The sequence below is a fragment of the Echiichthys vipera genome (assembly GCF_963691815.1).
Source record: "Echiichthys vipera genome assembly, chromosome: 2".
In the NCBI taxonomy this organism is placed as follows: Eukaryota; Metazoa; Chordata; class Actinopteri; order Perciformes; family Trachinidae; genus Echiichthys; species Echiichthys vipera.
In genome coordinates this window covers 26,048,270-26,064,667 of record NC_139827.1, presented here as the reverse complement: position 1 = coordinate 26,064,667, position 16,398 = coordinate 26,048,270, and the positions used below count along the sequence as shown (strand labels likewise).

The 16,398-nt window shown below is 40.6% G+C and overlaps 2 protein-coding genes across 2 annotated transcripts; one reads left to right on the top strand and one right to left on the bottom strand.

Annotated features, from left to right (window-relative positions):
* Window positions 1-180: 180 nt before the first annotated feature.
* LOC310962760 (putative ATP-dependent RNA helicase DDX17) lies at window positions 181-9,938 on the bottom strand. The gene is made up of 13 exons (XM_083935323.1): window positions 9,675-9,938; window positions 8,749-8,911; window positions 8,283-8,379; window positions 7,779-7,912; window positions 7,430-7,495; window positions 7,186-7,327; window positions 6,203-6,363; window positions 5,410-5,582; window positions 4,807-4,917; window positions 4,622-4,683; window positions 4,093-4,152; window positions 1,796-2,026; window positions 181-1,444 (listed from the first exon to the last, which is right to left on the bottom strand). Exons 1-13 carry the CDS (start codon window positions 9,725-9,727, stop codon window positions 939-941), a joined length of 1,959 nt encoding a protein of 652 aa, XP_083791449.1. The 5' UTR covers window positions 9,728-9,938; the 3' UTR covers window positions 181-938.
* Window positions 9,939-10,163: 225 nt separating this feature from the next.
* ntan1 (N-terminal asparagine amidase) lies at window positions 10,164-15,959 on the top strand. The gene is made up of 10 exons (XM_083935112.1): window positions 10,164-10,378; window positions 11,493-11,595; window positions 11,788-11,853; window positions 11,954-12,062; window positions 12,151-12,224; window positions 12,325-12,378; window positions 12,469-12,522; window positions 12,608-12,705; window positions 13,940-14,053; window positions 14,238-15,959. Exons 1-10 carry the CDS (start codon window positions 10,298-10,300, stop codon window positions 14,400-14,402), a joined length of 918 nt encoding a protein of 305 aa, XP_083791238.1. The 5' UTR covers window positions 10,164-10,297; the 3' UTR covers window positions 14,403-15,959.
* The last annotated feature ends 439 nt before the right edge of the window (window positions 15,960-16,398 follow it).

The window sequence follows — 16,398 nt, the reverse complement described above, 5'->3', positions numbered from 1 at the left end:
TTTGTGCTTCTAATGTCAATGTAAGCTTTATGCCATGTTTACCAATAAAAGCAACAAATGTACATAGTGCTGGGTACGAATTGAGAATGTACTACAAATGTGTATTTAAGGAAAATAAAGTCATTTGTATGGGGAATTGACCTGGCTTATAAAACATTTACGAGTAGAAAATAATGATTTTATTTATTTATTAAGAAAAAAAGAACACAATGAATGAAGGAGGAAACAATCACCAAACTGCAATTTAGTCAAGAATCCATAAGAAATGTATCAAAACCATATACGAGTTGAACAGTTACTAAGTAATAGAAAAAAGAAACATCAGTTTTGATTTGCTACAGGACAGGGAAGAGTAAAGAGAGAAAATGGAACTAAACCTAGTGTGACAAACTACACTAGTGGTTGCATGGTATCGAAGCTACGGAAGAAGTTTCACAACTTGGATGCATTGCTTCAGTGTTTAGAATAACAAACCCAATTTCAATACAATAATTACAATATACTGCTAGTCAAAACCTCAAGACAAAAGAAGTCAAAGATTCTGAAGCTTAATAAAGCTCGAGCGGGACATGACTTTGGAATGGGACAATATCAGAAATCATTTCCCATAGACCAGCACCTTTAACCACGTACCACTGAGACCTCAGAGTTAGCTAGTCTTCATTCTAACCAAATCCTAATACAGCAGTGAACGACAGCAACAGACTGTTGTGCACTGCTGTTTAAAATGAAAACACAAGAAACTTGTTCCTCCATGGTACATGGTTAACAGCAACTGTAGTGAAAAACAAGGTTGAAACAACAACGGGTTAGGGTTCTAGGTTTAGGGGTATTATTCAAAAATACAAAATATTAGCCCTTACGTCCTTATAACCAACGTTACACTGTTAACACACTAAGTAGCGCAAACTAACTCTTGCTTCTTGCTCATAATAACTCTACTTCCGGGGAGGTGGAGGGCCTGGAGGAGGAGGAGGAGGAGGGGGTGGAGATGCAAAAGGGTATGGAGGTTGCCCTATGAAGCTCAGGAGTGCAGGCTGTGGTGCAGCATACTGCTGAGCCATCAGAGACTGCAGCCCCCCTGATGATGGAGGAGGAAGAGAAGGTGGAGGAGGCTGGCCAAACTGACCCTGCGGCTGGCTAGACTGATCTTGACCTCCACCGGACTGACCTCCGCTGCGGGGGTTGTAGCCCCCGCTGTAACTCTGGTACTGATCTGAGCCTGAGTTGTAGCTATTCCTGTGATCCCGGTTTCTGTCCCTGAAGGAGGAAGAGGAGCCTCCATCACGGCTGTCTCGGCCGTCACGGCTGAAGTTGCTGCGGTTGTCTTTACCGCTGCCACTACCACCTCCACCACCAGCGTGCATGCGGCGATCACATTGCCCGTGGAACATGTGGTTAGGGTTGTGGGAGCTGCTGCTGCTACGGTAACGCATTCTGCCACCTGTAACAAACAACAAATGTAACATCAGTATTATTATATCCCATCTTTTACAGTATGATGGACTGTTAACTGTTAACTTGTTACACTTTGTCTCCATCTTCAGTCTGACAATAACTAACCGGTTCTCATGGGGGAGGGGATTCGATTTTCGCTAACCAATCACAAGAGACTTCCAGTCCGGTACATTTATATTCTTAACTGTTGCAATACTTTCCTCTTTGTATGTTTATTGTATGCACCAAACACCATGACAAATCCCTTGTAAGTGAAAGTAGTTGCAATACACCTAGATTACAGACCTAGATAAACCAGAGTCTAATGTGAAGTTGAATAATTGAAAGTGGTTCTTACCGCCTCTTCCTCCACTTGACTCTACAAACTGAAGCAGTTTAGGGTTGATGGCCTGCCGGGCCTCCGCCAGCACCCGCACAAGATCCCGGGCCTGCCGCAAGTTCCCTGGGGTAAAGAAGGTGTAGGCAGTGCCCTTGTTGGTACTGCGGGCCGTACGCCCAATACGGTGGACATAATCCTCAGAGGAGTTGGGGTAGTCATAGTTGATGACGAACTTGATGTCTTCCACATCTTTTGGATAAAGAGCAATCGGTTTTACAGGATGGAGGAAAGGAAAAAGATGATAATCTCACAGGGAGGAAAAGAATCCATGAGTTTTATTCCATTTCTTAAGTGGAGCGTTAATATAGATATGATTAATTCAATCTTTTATTCTTGTACATTAACAAAGATACAAAATATATATTGTTCATAAAGTCTAAACAGATGGAGTAACTTACCTGCATCATCAGACACAAAAATCCATTCATCCAATGATTCATTTCAGTTAACCACCATTATAACTGAACTTGACTTCAGGTTCATTGAGCTGTACAGAAACCATGTTAAGGCTTCATTATCTTCACACCAACGTGATTACTGCTCATGTGTGAAGGGAAGGAGTCTGTTTCTTATTACAGAAGACGTGGGGCTCTGACAGCACTGCTGACCAATGAGTCTACCTTGTTCCCCTCCATCGTGACAGAGGGAAGACATTTCACCAAACGTGACCTCCTCAATGAAAGATTGACGACAAAGACTGTGCTATCCCATTGACTACAATATGAGCACGATGGAACTACCTGAATGTATGGTGAGCTCATGGAGGAGTTAAGAGAAAGGGGCGGTGAGGTACTTACCCCCGTCATGTTGTTTTTACAAAGGTAGTCAGTCCCCCCTGATCAGTCCTGGTTTATAGTGAGGGGCTGAGGGGGAGGGAGACAGGATTCCTCCCTCACCTTCTGCACACACACCAGCAACGTCAGATGGGAGCAGAACCGTTAAACACACACACACACAACGGTCGGTTCTGCTGCTCTCTCGCTGCATGGCAGGACCCTCCTCAGACCCTGGCCAGGACTGGATCCAGACGAGCCCGTCTAACTCTCTCCCCCCTGTCTGTCTGTTTTTTGGGACGGACCGATGGGCAGACATACAGGAACCTCAGGCTGCTCCCAAGGAAGGCTCGTTGGATTTAAAACTGAAAATACCGGGCAGGGGGATCTTAATTGCCCAAGAAGAATAAGATGGCTTTAATGTCTCTAAAACTAGCCGAGCTTCTATTTTAGCGTGACTGAGGGGGCAGCGACGGCAGCGCAGACTGTAACAGCTGCCATGTGCTGCCAAACCCTGAGAGGAGAAGAGGGGGAAAAAGAACAAGGATACGGTCATAGGGATTTTGGCACTTCACTTCAGACACTTCACTTATCCCCCCTTCTCACATTTATCCCGCCAACAAATTAGCTAGCCATCATAGCTTTCCTGTTGGTAAACCGGAGATAATTCAGCTGTCACTGTCCTACTCAAATGCATCCGCAAAACATAACAAGATGTGTCATTTTGCAGAAGAATATAAATGGAACACCTACACAATTTATTATCTTATATGTGGAAGAACGGATAATATGAGCGGCATCTTCATTTAATTTTTACTGACACCATAAAGCAGACACAAGAAAAGGTGCGCAGGGGCATCTACCCCACACGGCCCTCCTTTCAGGCAGCGTGCCAAAGAGCCCCGGGAGAAGGAAGCTTTTTAACTGCAGTAACAAGAAACAGACTATAAACCCAGCTGGCCTCCAGCCAGTTGTTAAATATAATGTGCTGATTTATTTCATTATATTTCACCAAAGTCAAACAGATTACACCTTCTTTGTTATTTTCATACTTCTATTTGACAGCAATACTTCATACTTTACCAGCTGTATACTATGGAAAACTCCTAGTGTGACACCTATTATGAACAGACTGTTCAACCTGATATCAACCTGACAATAGTCAAGGGCAGATCCTTCTAAATTTAATTCTAATGCAATTCTACTAATGTTGTGCACAAAAAGCATTTTGTTTTCATCCCATTAGCCAGATATAGCGGGTCTCGTCTGTAGTATACTTACCTATCTGTCAAAAATAATAGTTGAAGTTGAACTGTGCATATAAATTAACTGTGTGACTGTTTACTTGTCTTACTCTATAAGCGATATCACACTAAATAATATTTACAGAAAACATACAAGTCACAGGAAAATGCAGAAAGAATGAGAGAAGAGACGATCATGTGAGATTATGCAGCAGTAACTGTGTGTGAGCAGACATACCCAGACCACGAGAGGCCACATCCGTAGCAATCAGTATAGGAGCTTTACCACTCCGAAATTCTGTAGGATTAAACAAACCATTAGTAGGAATTAGACAAGGAAGTGATCTCCACTCACACCCAACTCCGGCGACAGTGAATGAGTAACTTTAAAGGTCCCATATTATAAAAGTGAAATTTTCATCTTTTTTTATTATAAAGCAGGTGGAGGTGCTATGACATTACTGTAAGTATCAAAACTCAATCCACAGAGAAATGGACACGGCCTGCATTCATTAACTGGCTTTAAACAAGCCGTCAGGACTCCTGTACGGTTGTGAGGTCACAACTACACTATAGTGCCATCAAAGTCATTCCCCAGCTGAGATGACAGTGCAGGAAGACCCAAAATACAATAAGCCTAAAATGGGACCTTTAAAACTAGTACCTCTTTATCGTATGACCATCAGTTATGAAAGACAAAGGTGAGAAAATGATTTACAACAAAGGGCTGGAGGGATGTGGTAGCACTGTATTACAAATGTTCTGACCTGCAAGAACCCAGTCTCTTTCTGGCTGGCTTTTGTCTCCATGGATGCACATGGCTGGCCACCTAGAAAAAAAACACAATGAAGCGGGAAGATTACTAAACACCCTGAAAAGCTTCCGCCTGTTAAATATTTGCACAATTCATCCTCGACATCACGTAATGTCATAACAGACAGTCGTTTCTCACCCGTCCCGCCTCATCCTCTTGGTAAGATCATCACAACGCTTCTTAGTCTCAACAAAGATGATGCTTTTGTTCTCTTTTTCAGCCATTATCTCCTCCATCAGCTGAAAAAGTCTAAAGACAGGGAGAGACAGTCATAGTACATCAGCGGTGATGAGCTCAGTTTTAACTGTGTGAAAGTAGGGCTGGGCAAAATATTCTGATATCAAATGAGATATCGTCTAATTTTGGAAATCCCAATATGACATAAGAGTTGCATTACAGTAAAGTGATGACATTTGCTAAACTTACCAGACTGTTCTAGCTATTATTTGCATTTAACCACTTAGTCATTATGTCCACTTACTGAAGATTATTTATCAAAAATCTCATTGTGTAATACGTTGTGAAAGCACCATCAACAGTTAACCTTTCAATATTGTTGCAATATCAATGTCACGGTATTTGGTCAAAAATATTGTAATTTTTTTATTTCCTCCATATTGCCCAGCCTAATGTGGGCAAGGACAAGCTCATGTTCTGTAACACTATTAGAGCAGTAAAAGAGATAATTATGACACGTCCACGTCATTTTAAGTCAGATATTTTCTCACTGGCTGTCCTTACTTCTGGTCCTTTTCAGTTTCCATGCAGACATCAACAATCTGCAGGATATTGTGGTTGGCACTGAGTTCCAGAGCGCCAATGTTGATCTGGATGTGGTCCCTCAGGAAGTCCTCAGCAAGCTGCCGAACGTCCTTCGGCCAGGTTGCACTCCACATCAGGGTCTGTCTATCAGGCTAAGAGACAGACAGAGAGAGAGAAAGCATACAATTGATTTAAGTGAAGGATACTGTATATTAAAGACATAGTTTGAATTTTTTGAAGTGGGGTTGTACGAGGTCCATATTCAGCGTATTATCTACAGGAGATGGCGGTGGCCACAACCTCAGTTTGGAGAGAAGCAGACAGGAAGCTAAGCAATGTACTGCTGTGGATGGGAAAGCACTATAAATGCATTTAAGCCACCTAAAAACTGTCTGTAATCAAAAATATCTATATCTGTTTTAGTATATGCAATATTTAGAATATGTTTATCACTTTACCTTGCTGTCAGAAAGCCCTGTTTAAGTTTACACAGGGGGAACTGAAGCCGTTCTAGGCTTTTGTTAAAGCCACCAGACTCCACTGACAAAAACAGTAATTTCAGCTTGCACCACATGGTAGTTGCTGATCTACCGCTGCCTCATTAAAAAGCTTCTGTGTCTGTCCTCCTGTCTGCTTTTCCAAACTTGGGGCATGCTGACCTCCATTTATTGTGGGTAATACACTGACTAAGAATGAATACCTCATACAAATCCACATCAAAAGATCAAAACTATCCCTTTAAAGGCCAAGGTGATCATTTAACTGGGCCTACCCTGATTTGTTCAACTATCTTGCGAATCTGTGGCTCAAAGCCCATGTCCAGCATGCGGTCAGCCTCGTCCAGCACTAGGTAAGTGCAGCGCCGCAGGTTAGTCTTCCCACTCTCCAAGAAGTCAATGAGGCGACCAGGCGTGGCGATACAGATCTCAACACCTAAGGTCATACAAAATCAAAATGTCCAAAAAAAGATACACACATTATTAGATGCTTAGGCAGGCCATTTCAATAACAGTTGTGCTCTGGTTGTTTATTAGTTCATGTACCACACTTTCTGTATGAGCAGTCCAACAATGACGGTCTGTACTGTCTATGGTCACATCTCACAAGGAAATGCAGTGTGTGTATGTGTGGTTCATTTATATACCATGATATCGCTTTGGGTGTTTTTCAGCAACGAAATGTGTGGTTTAATTTTATTGACAACACTGTGCTACCACAACATTTTGGCATTAAAGGTCCCATCTTCAGGTTCATACTTGTATTTTGGGTTTCTACTAGAACGTGTTTAAATACTTTAATATACTTTTATATATCTGTCCGTCTGAATATACCCGTATTCATCAGCTGTCTCTTTAAGAACGCCTCCTGAAAAAGCACAGTCTGCTCTGATTGGTCAGTGTTTCCATGTCTTCCACATTTGTGCTCTTAAAACTCTCAGCAGCCAGAGAATAACTGTAACAGCACTTTGGCAGCACTTCTACCTATATATAAATTGTGACATCTCAACTGTACAGAAGTCCTGACGGCTCATTTAAAGACACAGTTTCTGAATACAGGCTGTGTGCATTTCTCTGTGGGTTGAGCACTTTGATCATTTTACAGTATTTATATAGCACCTCTACCTGCTTTATAAGCAACATAAATCGTAATCTCACTTTTTGCTTTATGAGACTTTTAAATTAAGTTTTCAACTTAGTTCCCCATCCCAAAGGTGGGAAAGTACTCAACAATACAAAGGTTTTTAAAAATACCTACCCCTTTCAAGGTCTCGAATCTGTGGTCCTTTGGGTGCTCCGCCGTAGACGCAGGTGCTTTTGACACGGGAAGACTTGCCGTAGTCAAATGCGACCTGTTGAACCTGCTGAGCCAGCTCCCTGGTGGGGGCCACCACCAGACACTATGAAGAGAAGGTGAAGAGGAGTGAGGAATGTTCTACAGACTGATCGTATACCCACACTGAGGTACTATCTAACTTAACACACGTGGAATTTGCACTCACAATTGGTCCATCTCCCCTCTCCATATAGGGCTGGTGGTTGATGTGTACAATAGCAGGAAGAAGATACTGAGGGAACAAAAAAAACCACAAAACACAAGTTCTACTAATACTACAAAACAATAAAATCTACTATATTTTAAAAACACATAATTTAAACTCTGTTATTTAAAGGATCTAAACATAGCCCTTGTGCATTTGTTCTTGATTTTATGTTGTAAAATGGTTTATGGTTTAAACATTTCAATTCTATGTTTAAGATAGGTTGTATGAATGTTGTGTATTTTGAAATGTGCTATGTAAATACACTTTTTATAAATGAAGGTCCATTAAAGTGTCCAGGCAGCCTTACAGCCAGAGTCTTTCCAGAGCCCGTCTGTGCGATCCCCACCATGTCCCTGCCACTCAGAGCCACAGGGAAACCCTGAGACTGGATAGCTGTTGGCTCCTTGAAATTTTGCTGCATCAGCACATCCATCACATACTCTGCCAGAACAACGAGGGAGACAATCAACAAGACAGTTACCGTGCTGGACTGTTGGTAACTTCCTGTCAGCTGATGTCATTCACATACACTGCAACAGGAAATAAATTAGGACTGTTTTGGAATGATTTTGTTTACATATTTGAAAAGGTGCACATGAATAAACACATTTCTAAATAGTAAAAGTTTCTGATTCGTTGTGGCAAGGCTCATAGAGACACATGGGTTTCAATATTTAAATTTATCTGTGATTTATTTGCATGAATTATTGGCATTTGGTCTGAAAAGACCTAAAAAAGGCTTCAAAACAAAATGATAGTTTAATGTTTCGAGATTCTACATCATAGTTTATATAATGTATGGTTTACTAACGAGGAAAGTGTGCCTGGTGAAAAGCAGGGATGGCCTTTGGACAGCTAGTGCCTCTGACGGTGATCTCCTTCTTTCTGCGGAACTCTTCCATTTCATACTGGAAATAACAGAGAAAGAAGGGGGAAAAAAGAGAAAATGTGTACATGGAGTATAAACTATTAATAATTTTTAGATTACATTCTGCTGAAATTACTCTTGACTTAATAAAAAATATGATTTTAAAGAGTCATTACATCTTTATTGTACATGAATGTACTGTATTAATAAGGGACTCAATTTGTAAATGTTTGTTGCTTGGTGTATCAATATTGTCTGAAACTACAACAAAATTGATGATGGCTACCATAAAGGCTTAAAAATAAGAAACACTGATGGAAACTGATGCTCAAATCCAACACTTTGTTATGTTCTAAAATGTTCATGCACGTTTTGTGACTCACTTATTGTTTGAGTGTGTGAGAGTTACCTGACTCATGCGCTGGACCTCAGGGTGTTCAACGTAGAAGTTCTTCTCAAATTTTGGCAGCTCATCCAGGTTCCACCTCTTCTTGCGGAGACGCTCACCTGGATTCCCAAACTTCATCGGAGGGGGTCCACTGCTGCGACCGCTCATGGCCCCAAACCGTGGCCTGAGAGATAAGGGTCGAGAGATAAAGAGCCCTGGGGAATCAGGAAGGCTTTACCTGCAGCAATGTGTTTACTTACGTCATGCCGCTGTGTCAACACTACCTTCACCAAAAGGTCATGTGATGATTATTTCTATCTGTATTTTAGCTTTGTCTATGACAAACACATTTACAGCTGATTCCATAAGCCCAGACCTCACTCTACCTGAAGAACTATTATTCTCATGAAGTCCAGATGGGCTCCTGCAGACTTTATGTAAGTGGACTGCTTGATCTTTACCAGTCTGTACATGGCCAACATGTGATGACATGTTTCTAACTGTTTCTAACATGTTTTATCTATAAGTGCACTCATGTAATATGTCTATACCTAATACTTTGCATTTGCACATACATCATATAAATGCTTTAACCATATCATTTATAATGGCTGTGGCAATAAAATCCCATTAAAAGCAGTCTCAAATCACACACTTGTACAAGAAACAAACTCATTTTGGTGAACACTTACACTTACTTAACTAGTCACCAAAATTTCACCCATATTTGTTTCGTGTTTGTTTAAATGAACTTGGGTTCCAGTCTACATGTTTTGGTGATAACATTAAATCGACCCAGTGCAAGGTTCACAGTGAGAGAGGCCTTGAGGAGGTTTGAGCTTTCCTGTTTTAGTCTCACAACAGCTTTGGGTCAAACTTCCTGTGATGTCTAGACCTTATGCAACCAATGTTGTGGTAAATATGTGTGTGTTTGTGCACAGACTTACCTGTCTCGCCCACGGTCCCTGTCTCTGTCCCCATAGGATGACCCCCCTCTCATGTTGGCGGAGTAAACTATACTTTTCACTTCGCAATATTTGTCACGTTATTGAAAGCGTTAACGTTTCACGCCGGTTCGTTTGCGTTAAGCGCCGTTAGAAAATAGCAAAATATGCGCAATTCACTCTTGAGAAACGAAGGTAACTGCGCTTCCTTCTAAACTCGGTGAAAAATAGTTGTCTGCGTCACGTAAACAGCCGTTTCACAGCTTCCCTCCCTGCCCTCTTTAGTGACGTAACTTCAGCTAGTCCCTCTACGTAGCTTCGCTTTGACAGAACGGACACTACGCATGAACGCTCACTACGCAATGATGGTGAATTGGATTCGTGTAAGCGCTCGTGCTTTTTAACGGTTGGTGGCGGTGTGTCAGAGCTGCGCGCCTCTTTCCCGCAGAAACAGCAGAAGAAGAGCATTTTCCAGGAAGTCCAGCCCGATGAGCCAGCCCTGGTTTTGCAGTAACTGCGCTATGTGTGTTTATAGTACGGTTTATTAAGCCACAGACATATGAAGCGACTGGTCTCTAAAATAGTATGATAAACAGCTGGTTTTAAAGTGGACCTCTCCTAAGGAAATGCCGCTGTTGATTCAAAACAGAGGACTTGACCGCATCAGCTCCACAGCGGAACTGTTCGACACATATCCACATTTAGAGGTTTGTTCCCACAAACTAACTTACTTTTCTGTAGTAAACACGCCAATACAGACTGGTTTGGAACGCTAAAGCTAAATGGTAATTAGATCTATGTGAACGGATGGGTGTGAACTGTGAAGTCAGCTTTATTGCCAATTTCTGTGTCAATGTGCCAAATCGAAAATACCATTCCCTCCTACCCACGGGGCAATAATTACAGAAGTAGTATATACAATAAATACATTCTCGAGCCGAAATAGTGCAAAAGCAATAGAAAACAAAATAGATTCAAAATGTGCAATACACAGGAAACTAAATAAATTAATTGAAAATTAGATATAGATAAAGTGTTTGTCACATCTAAAGAAGTGTGACTAACTGTAAATAAAAACCTTCTTCTTCTTTTTTTCAAAACAGTGAATAAGACATGGGAATAAAACTAAGACTTAGACTTCTCTTTATTGATCCCCTTGAGATGACTCCCGCAAGGAAATTGAGTTTCCAGCAGCTTACAAAAACACGAGGGAGGTATAAAAAAATACAGTAAAAAATAACCAATTCACTCTTAGCTAAATAAATACAGAAAGTATAAAAAAAACAGTAAGCAATAAACTCTTAGTCAAATATATAAGAGGTAGATGTAAGAATACAGGTAGAATAAAATTCACGGAAAGTTAAATCAGATAAGTTAAATGTAGAGGAAAAGTATACGGTAAAATATGTATGACTGTATATGACAGAAATGAGCAGCAAGATTAAATTATTGCGCTTAAGTGGTGGATAAAGTTACTGAACAAAAGAAAAAGACACCTGATAGCTGACTTAACTGACAAACGTTTCTTTTGATGACTTATGGAAAGTAAATTTAGACACACAAGGGGTGTTTATGTTTCTTTTTTATGAGTAGAGCATTCCAGTGAGTCCTTTCTTTCATCAGTTGAAATATAAGGCTACATTTCCCATCTTTATGACACCTATCAAACTAAATTGTCTAATTGTTGTTAAATGATAATAATAATAATAATAATACTAATAATAATAAGATCCCAAAACAGTCTCTGGCTTAATTCCAATGCAACAAATCCCCCAGCCCTTTTCTAAGTGATTCAGTTTGTTTTTACTCTTTTTTTCACAGGAAAATGCAAAAACATTTCGCTCCAGGTCACTTGTCTACGTTGACCCAAAGTGCCTCTTGTATGTCCAACAAAGAGAGTTTGCGGCCACAACACCAGCAGACAGTAAGTAACGCCTGATGACTGGAACAGATCATATCGACCCTTCTCTTTGCTCCGGTCACTCAAACGTTAATGTGAATTATAGAGACTGATTGCTTTGAAAAACTAGACAAATGAGCCCTCACTATTGTACACAAACATGTGTCTGCCTCTAACCAACTCCCAGGTATAATTTTTTTGTCTTACGTATTACAGACTGTGTTTCAGTAATTGGATCTGAAGATGCCACCACCTGCCATTTGGTTGTGCTGCGACACACCGGTAATGTTCCTTTCATTAGATTTAGAGTGAACCATACTCTGCTTCTGTTTATAGATAGGAATGACATTTTTAATGGCTGCCATTATTTATCATTTCTTAGGAAGTGGAGCTGTTTGCCTTGCTCACTGTGATGGTTCCAGCACCTGGTCTGAAGTCCCGCTCCTTGTGAAAGCTGTGACGTCGCTGAGTAACGTCAGTCAGGAGGGCAGGTACGAAGGACACTACTGAACACTTATATATAAAGTGCCCCTATCCAGATGTTCTTTATTTCATTTCACTTTGCTTTCCATTATACAGACTTGAGCTCCATCTTGCAGGGGGCTTCAACGACGAGTCAAAAACATCCCATAAACTCAGCCTTAACATACTGGGTATAGTCTTTTAAATGACCTTGTATCTTATTGTAATATTATTTAATTGCATTTGAGCTTTGTAACACTTAGAAAAACAATTTTTACCCTTTTTTTACAGCGGCGTTCCAGAAACAGAAAGAGGATATTCATCTGGAAACATGTTGCATCACAGGTGACTTTTAACCTGATTAACTATTGTTTAGAAATATTATACCAATCTTACCTTTATCTAGTTAACCCTTCTGTGCTCTGTTTTTTGTAGAAATGAATGACGTTGTTGTTGATGGAACGCACAGGCCTGTAGTTTATGGAATAGGTAAGTGATTTATGCTATAAAGTGAGAACAGTGCTTTCATGGCATGTGACCCTTTAATAGACTGTCTATGTCTGGCTCTGCACAGGTGTAAATGTTAAAACAGGGGACGTGTTCCCTTCATCATTCACTTATAAAGGACCTGCAGTGGAGCTGCGATCTGCGAGGACCTTCACCGGGGGACAGGTACTGTAAGATATAAAATATTGCAAAAACTCACAAACCACATGTTCAAAGGCAGAATAAGTAGGAAAAAACAGTGTGCCATACAAAAATAATCCCTCTCAGTCATCACTCACAGTATGATCTAGAAGTATATGGCGGGTCTGTATCTGCAGAGACCCTGTCCTCTCCTCATATTTTCCATAGGCTGCATAAAACATGCACGTAGTCTCCGTAATGTCATCCATAGGTTTCTGAAGAGCGGAAATTAAGCTGAAAGTCGGGGGCTCGGGTCATCCCCATCTTGACAGTACATGATGATGCCTAACTCCTTGCTAATTTAAAAATAGGCAAAGAGGTTGAGCCTGGATATTCTGAGGCAGACTGAATAAAGCCTGCAATCTATGCTTGCCGCCTGTGACAGCGCTGTCACTCAACACGGCCACGTATAACTTTAAGCCACAAGTGAGTTATATAAAATTCACCCTCTATACAGTTGTCATGAATAGTGAAATTATTTGTAGAGAACAAAACTGTTTTTACCAGGCTGTAGACCTGTTTATTTATGTTGTAGAGTTGGAGATTTTTACATGGGGTCTATGGAGTTTTACCCTGTTGTGGAACTAGCCTCAAGCGGCCACTTGAGGAACTGCAGTTTTGACACTTCTCCATTGGCTTCATTTTTCAACACCTGCAGCTACCGCTTGGTTATTTGAACTGTCTTCAGCATGTTCTGGTAGTGTAGCCCCCCTAGCCTCAGCCCTCTGGGGAATAAGAACGTGGCAACCAGGTACCAGATTGTAAAAGTGGCGGAGACAGCGCCAATTGATTTCTCTAAATTTAAATATGTTTTTTCAAATATATGTTATCTGTATAATATTTGTCGTTTGTATATCTGGAGTTTTGTAACAAAAATGATTTCCCCTGGGATTATTAAGGTATTTCTGATTCTGATTCTGATAAATGCAGCGAGTAGGTGAAATGCCAAGCAGAAAAAGCTTGTTCCAAGACCTGTTGAATCTGGGATTGTTGAGTTTTTAGCCGGGAGCTAAGTATTTGAAAGTTGTGCTTATGAGCAACAACAGATGAATCCTTCCCATTCTGCCTTAAAGTGTTTTCCCTGAGATTATAATCATATACAAATAATAATACCGGTTTCTCCTAAAATGAATAATGTGATAGTTTATTAAGTAAAACTTAAGGGACACAATCTCAATGCAAAGATTATTAATAAAAATATTGTTTTATTTTCTTGCAGATGGCAGACATTTATGACCCAAGTCAAGGGCATGTTAAAATTGGGCCTTGCAAGTGGTCTCCAAATCTGGATATTGCCTTCTGGTTGTCACAAAACGATGACACAATTTTAAAGGTAAAGGGATTTGGAAGTAATGAGTCCTATCAGGGTGATTTACTTCATCATTTGTTATACTTACCTTTTTTTCTTGCTCCATTCAAGACCTGTATTATGTCTCAAACTGTCCCAAAGTGCGTGTGGAGCAGCAGTCCAGGACATGATACAGACTTTGACTCTGGTGTTTCTCTCTCATGCCCAGTACCTGTCCACCTCTCCGATGGCTGAGCCGCCGCACTTCGTCCAGCACATGAAGACCACCATCCAGTTCCTTTTAGAACACCCCAGCTCTGACAGCCTGTTCCCCGGGGGTCAGCCGCAGCTCTACCACAGGACTGAGAGGGGGGACTGGGAGAGGGCTGCGTAGTCATGTCTATCACTGGACCCTAACGTGGAACAGGAATGATTTTGCCTCTCACCTCAATGGATACACTGTGACCCGCTCACACCCTGTCTGTTCTCTGTTTTTTGTGTCTTAACATGGAGGTAGCCCTCTGCTGACTCATCTGGCTGGTCCAGAGGAGAGTAATGAAAGTACGTCTGATTCTGTTTGTGCTTGTAAGAGTTCATTTTTACACTCTTGTGAGGTGGTGTAAGGTCTGCAACTTGCAGTGTCCTACTATGCTTGGCTGTTTTGATTATCAAAGGAATGTTGTTGTCTTATGCCAAGTTGAAAAAAACATACTTTCTTTTTTCAAAGCATTATTTTTCTCTTAATTTCCTACCTTGCATGCATATATTGTTCAGCTACTACTGCCAACAAATGTGTAGAATTTAAACTTCATTTTTTTGCCTTTATATTCTTGTTATTCAGTTTATGTTAATGTCAGTTATTGCCAGGAAATCAAACCTTAGTTTTAATTCTTAAAACACAACACAATACATTTACGGGAGGTATTAAATGAATCTAAAACTTACCTTAGGTATGCTTTGAATAATTATGCATACAGTATGTATTTAATAGGTTAAACATGTATGATCCTCAAATGTAAAGCCTAACCTACTGTTGAGGAATAATTACAGGTGTTTGCTACAGCAGCAATGATAGAATATGTTTATTTTGGCACTTTGTGCAGTGGACAGTCAACTAGTTAGTCTGAGTGTCAGTATACAGGATGTACACTGAAACTTCGTTCGACTATTCTCGGTGAAAAGAGGCGGAAATTTAGACAATATAAAAGGAAACAAGACAAGAGCAGCAGTAGATAAAAAAGAAAGGTGTCAGTGCGACTCAAAATAATATAACAATAATATAATACGCTATAGCAGCAGCATGTATAACATGTATGTATATAACAGTGTTTGTTATGATGGATGTGGGGTAATGGAGGCTACAGCTCTGGGGTAGAAGCTGTTTGTTTTGGTTCTGATTGTCCCGAATCTTCTGCCACATGGTAGCAGTACAAACACGGAGTGACCGGGGTGTGTCTTTGAGGATGCTGTGGGCTTTCTGAAGAAGATACTGATTGCTATGCTCTGCATTGTTGAAGAGCTGAGCAAAGCTTGTTTTTCTCTCTGAATGCACCTTCTCTCTGAATGCACCTTCTCTCTGAATGCACCTACCTAAACATGATATTTGTCTCCATACTGTAAACTTGTAGCCTGATATCAGACAGAAATGTCAGCTCTGTGGAGCGGGTGGATTCTAAGGTCTGGAACCAGCCAAGTACTTGGCCATGAGTGTGTGTTGTGTATGTTTTAGGAAACTGCATGCATAAGTGTAATAATATACCACCTCTTGGATTCTTGTCAAATGCAACAAAATATGATTGAACTAGTTTAGTCTTCTTTGCAGCTGTTAACGTGAAAACAGCACCAGATACTGTATACGGCCTTTTCATCAGTTGTGTTATACAGAAAGTTGCAAGGTGCTTAAAGCATTCAGTGCAACTTGTTGCAACTTGTGAACATACTGTAGCCTACCTGTTGCTAAATAAATGTAAATGGTCTACTCTGAAAGGCTCATGTTTATGTTTGGTGTTCAGAGTGAAGGAAGTTGAAAGGGTGGACATTATCGTTACTAGGTGTTGCTACATATATCACATTACCTATTCACACCTGGCCAAGGCTGGGCCGATATACCTGATTAGCCATCAACTGATTTATAACAAGTAGCCTAGTACAGAAATGCCAAATATGTCTTCAGTCATTAGAAAAGGGTCTTTATTGTGTATTCTGTCGATCATGGAGAACACTTTTTTGCTGTTGTAAAATGTTCCATTGTGGACATGTCTTGGCCACAAACTTATGGCATTCTTATCAAAAATGGTTTGTTTAGGTTATCATATTTATATAAAGGAGTAAACTCTAAAATACCAATATATACATAAACCTCAATAGCTGGTTGCACATTTGACCGCTCC

What these genes read in the sequence shown, in the direction of transcription:
- LOC310962760 (XM_083935323.1), bottom strand. Translation starts at nt 9,727, where the DNA reads ATGAGAGGGGGGTCATCCTATGGGGACAGAGACAGGGACCGTGGGCGA. An exon ending in AAGAGGATGAGGCGGGACGG is followed by an intron (nt 4,684 to 4,806) that starts GTGAGAAACGAC and finishes TTTTTTTTCTAG; the next exon opens with GTGGCCAGCCATGTGCATCC. An exon ending in TGTGGCCTCTCGTGGTCTGG is followed by an intron (nt 2,027 to 4,092) that starts GTATGTCTGCTC and finishes TTTATCCAAAAG; the next exon opens with ATGTGGAAGACATCAAGTTC.
- ntan1 (XM_083935112.1), top strand. Translation starts at nt 10,298, where the DNA reads ATGCCGCTGTTGATTCAAAACAGAGGACTTGACCGCATCAGCTCCACA. An exon ending in AACGTCAGTCAGGAGGGCAG is followed by an intron (nt 12,063 to 12,150) that starts GTACGAAGGACA and finishes TCCATTATACAG; the next exon opens with ACTTGAGCTCCATCTTGCAG. An exon ending in ACTCAGCCTTAACATACTGG is followed by an intron (nt 12,225 to 12,324) that starts GTATAGTCTTTT and finishes CTTTTTTTACAG; the next exon opens with CGGCGTTCCAGAAACAGAAA.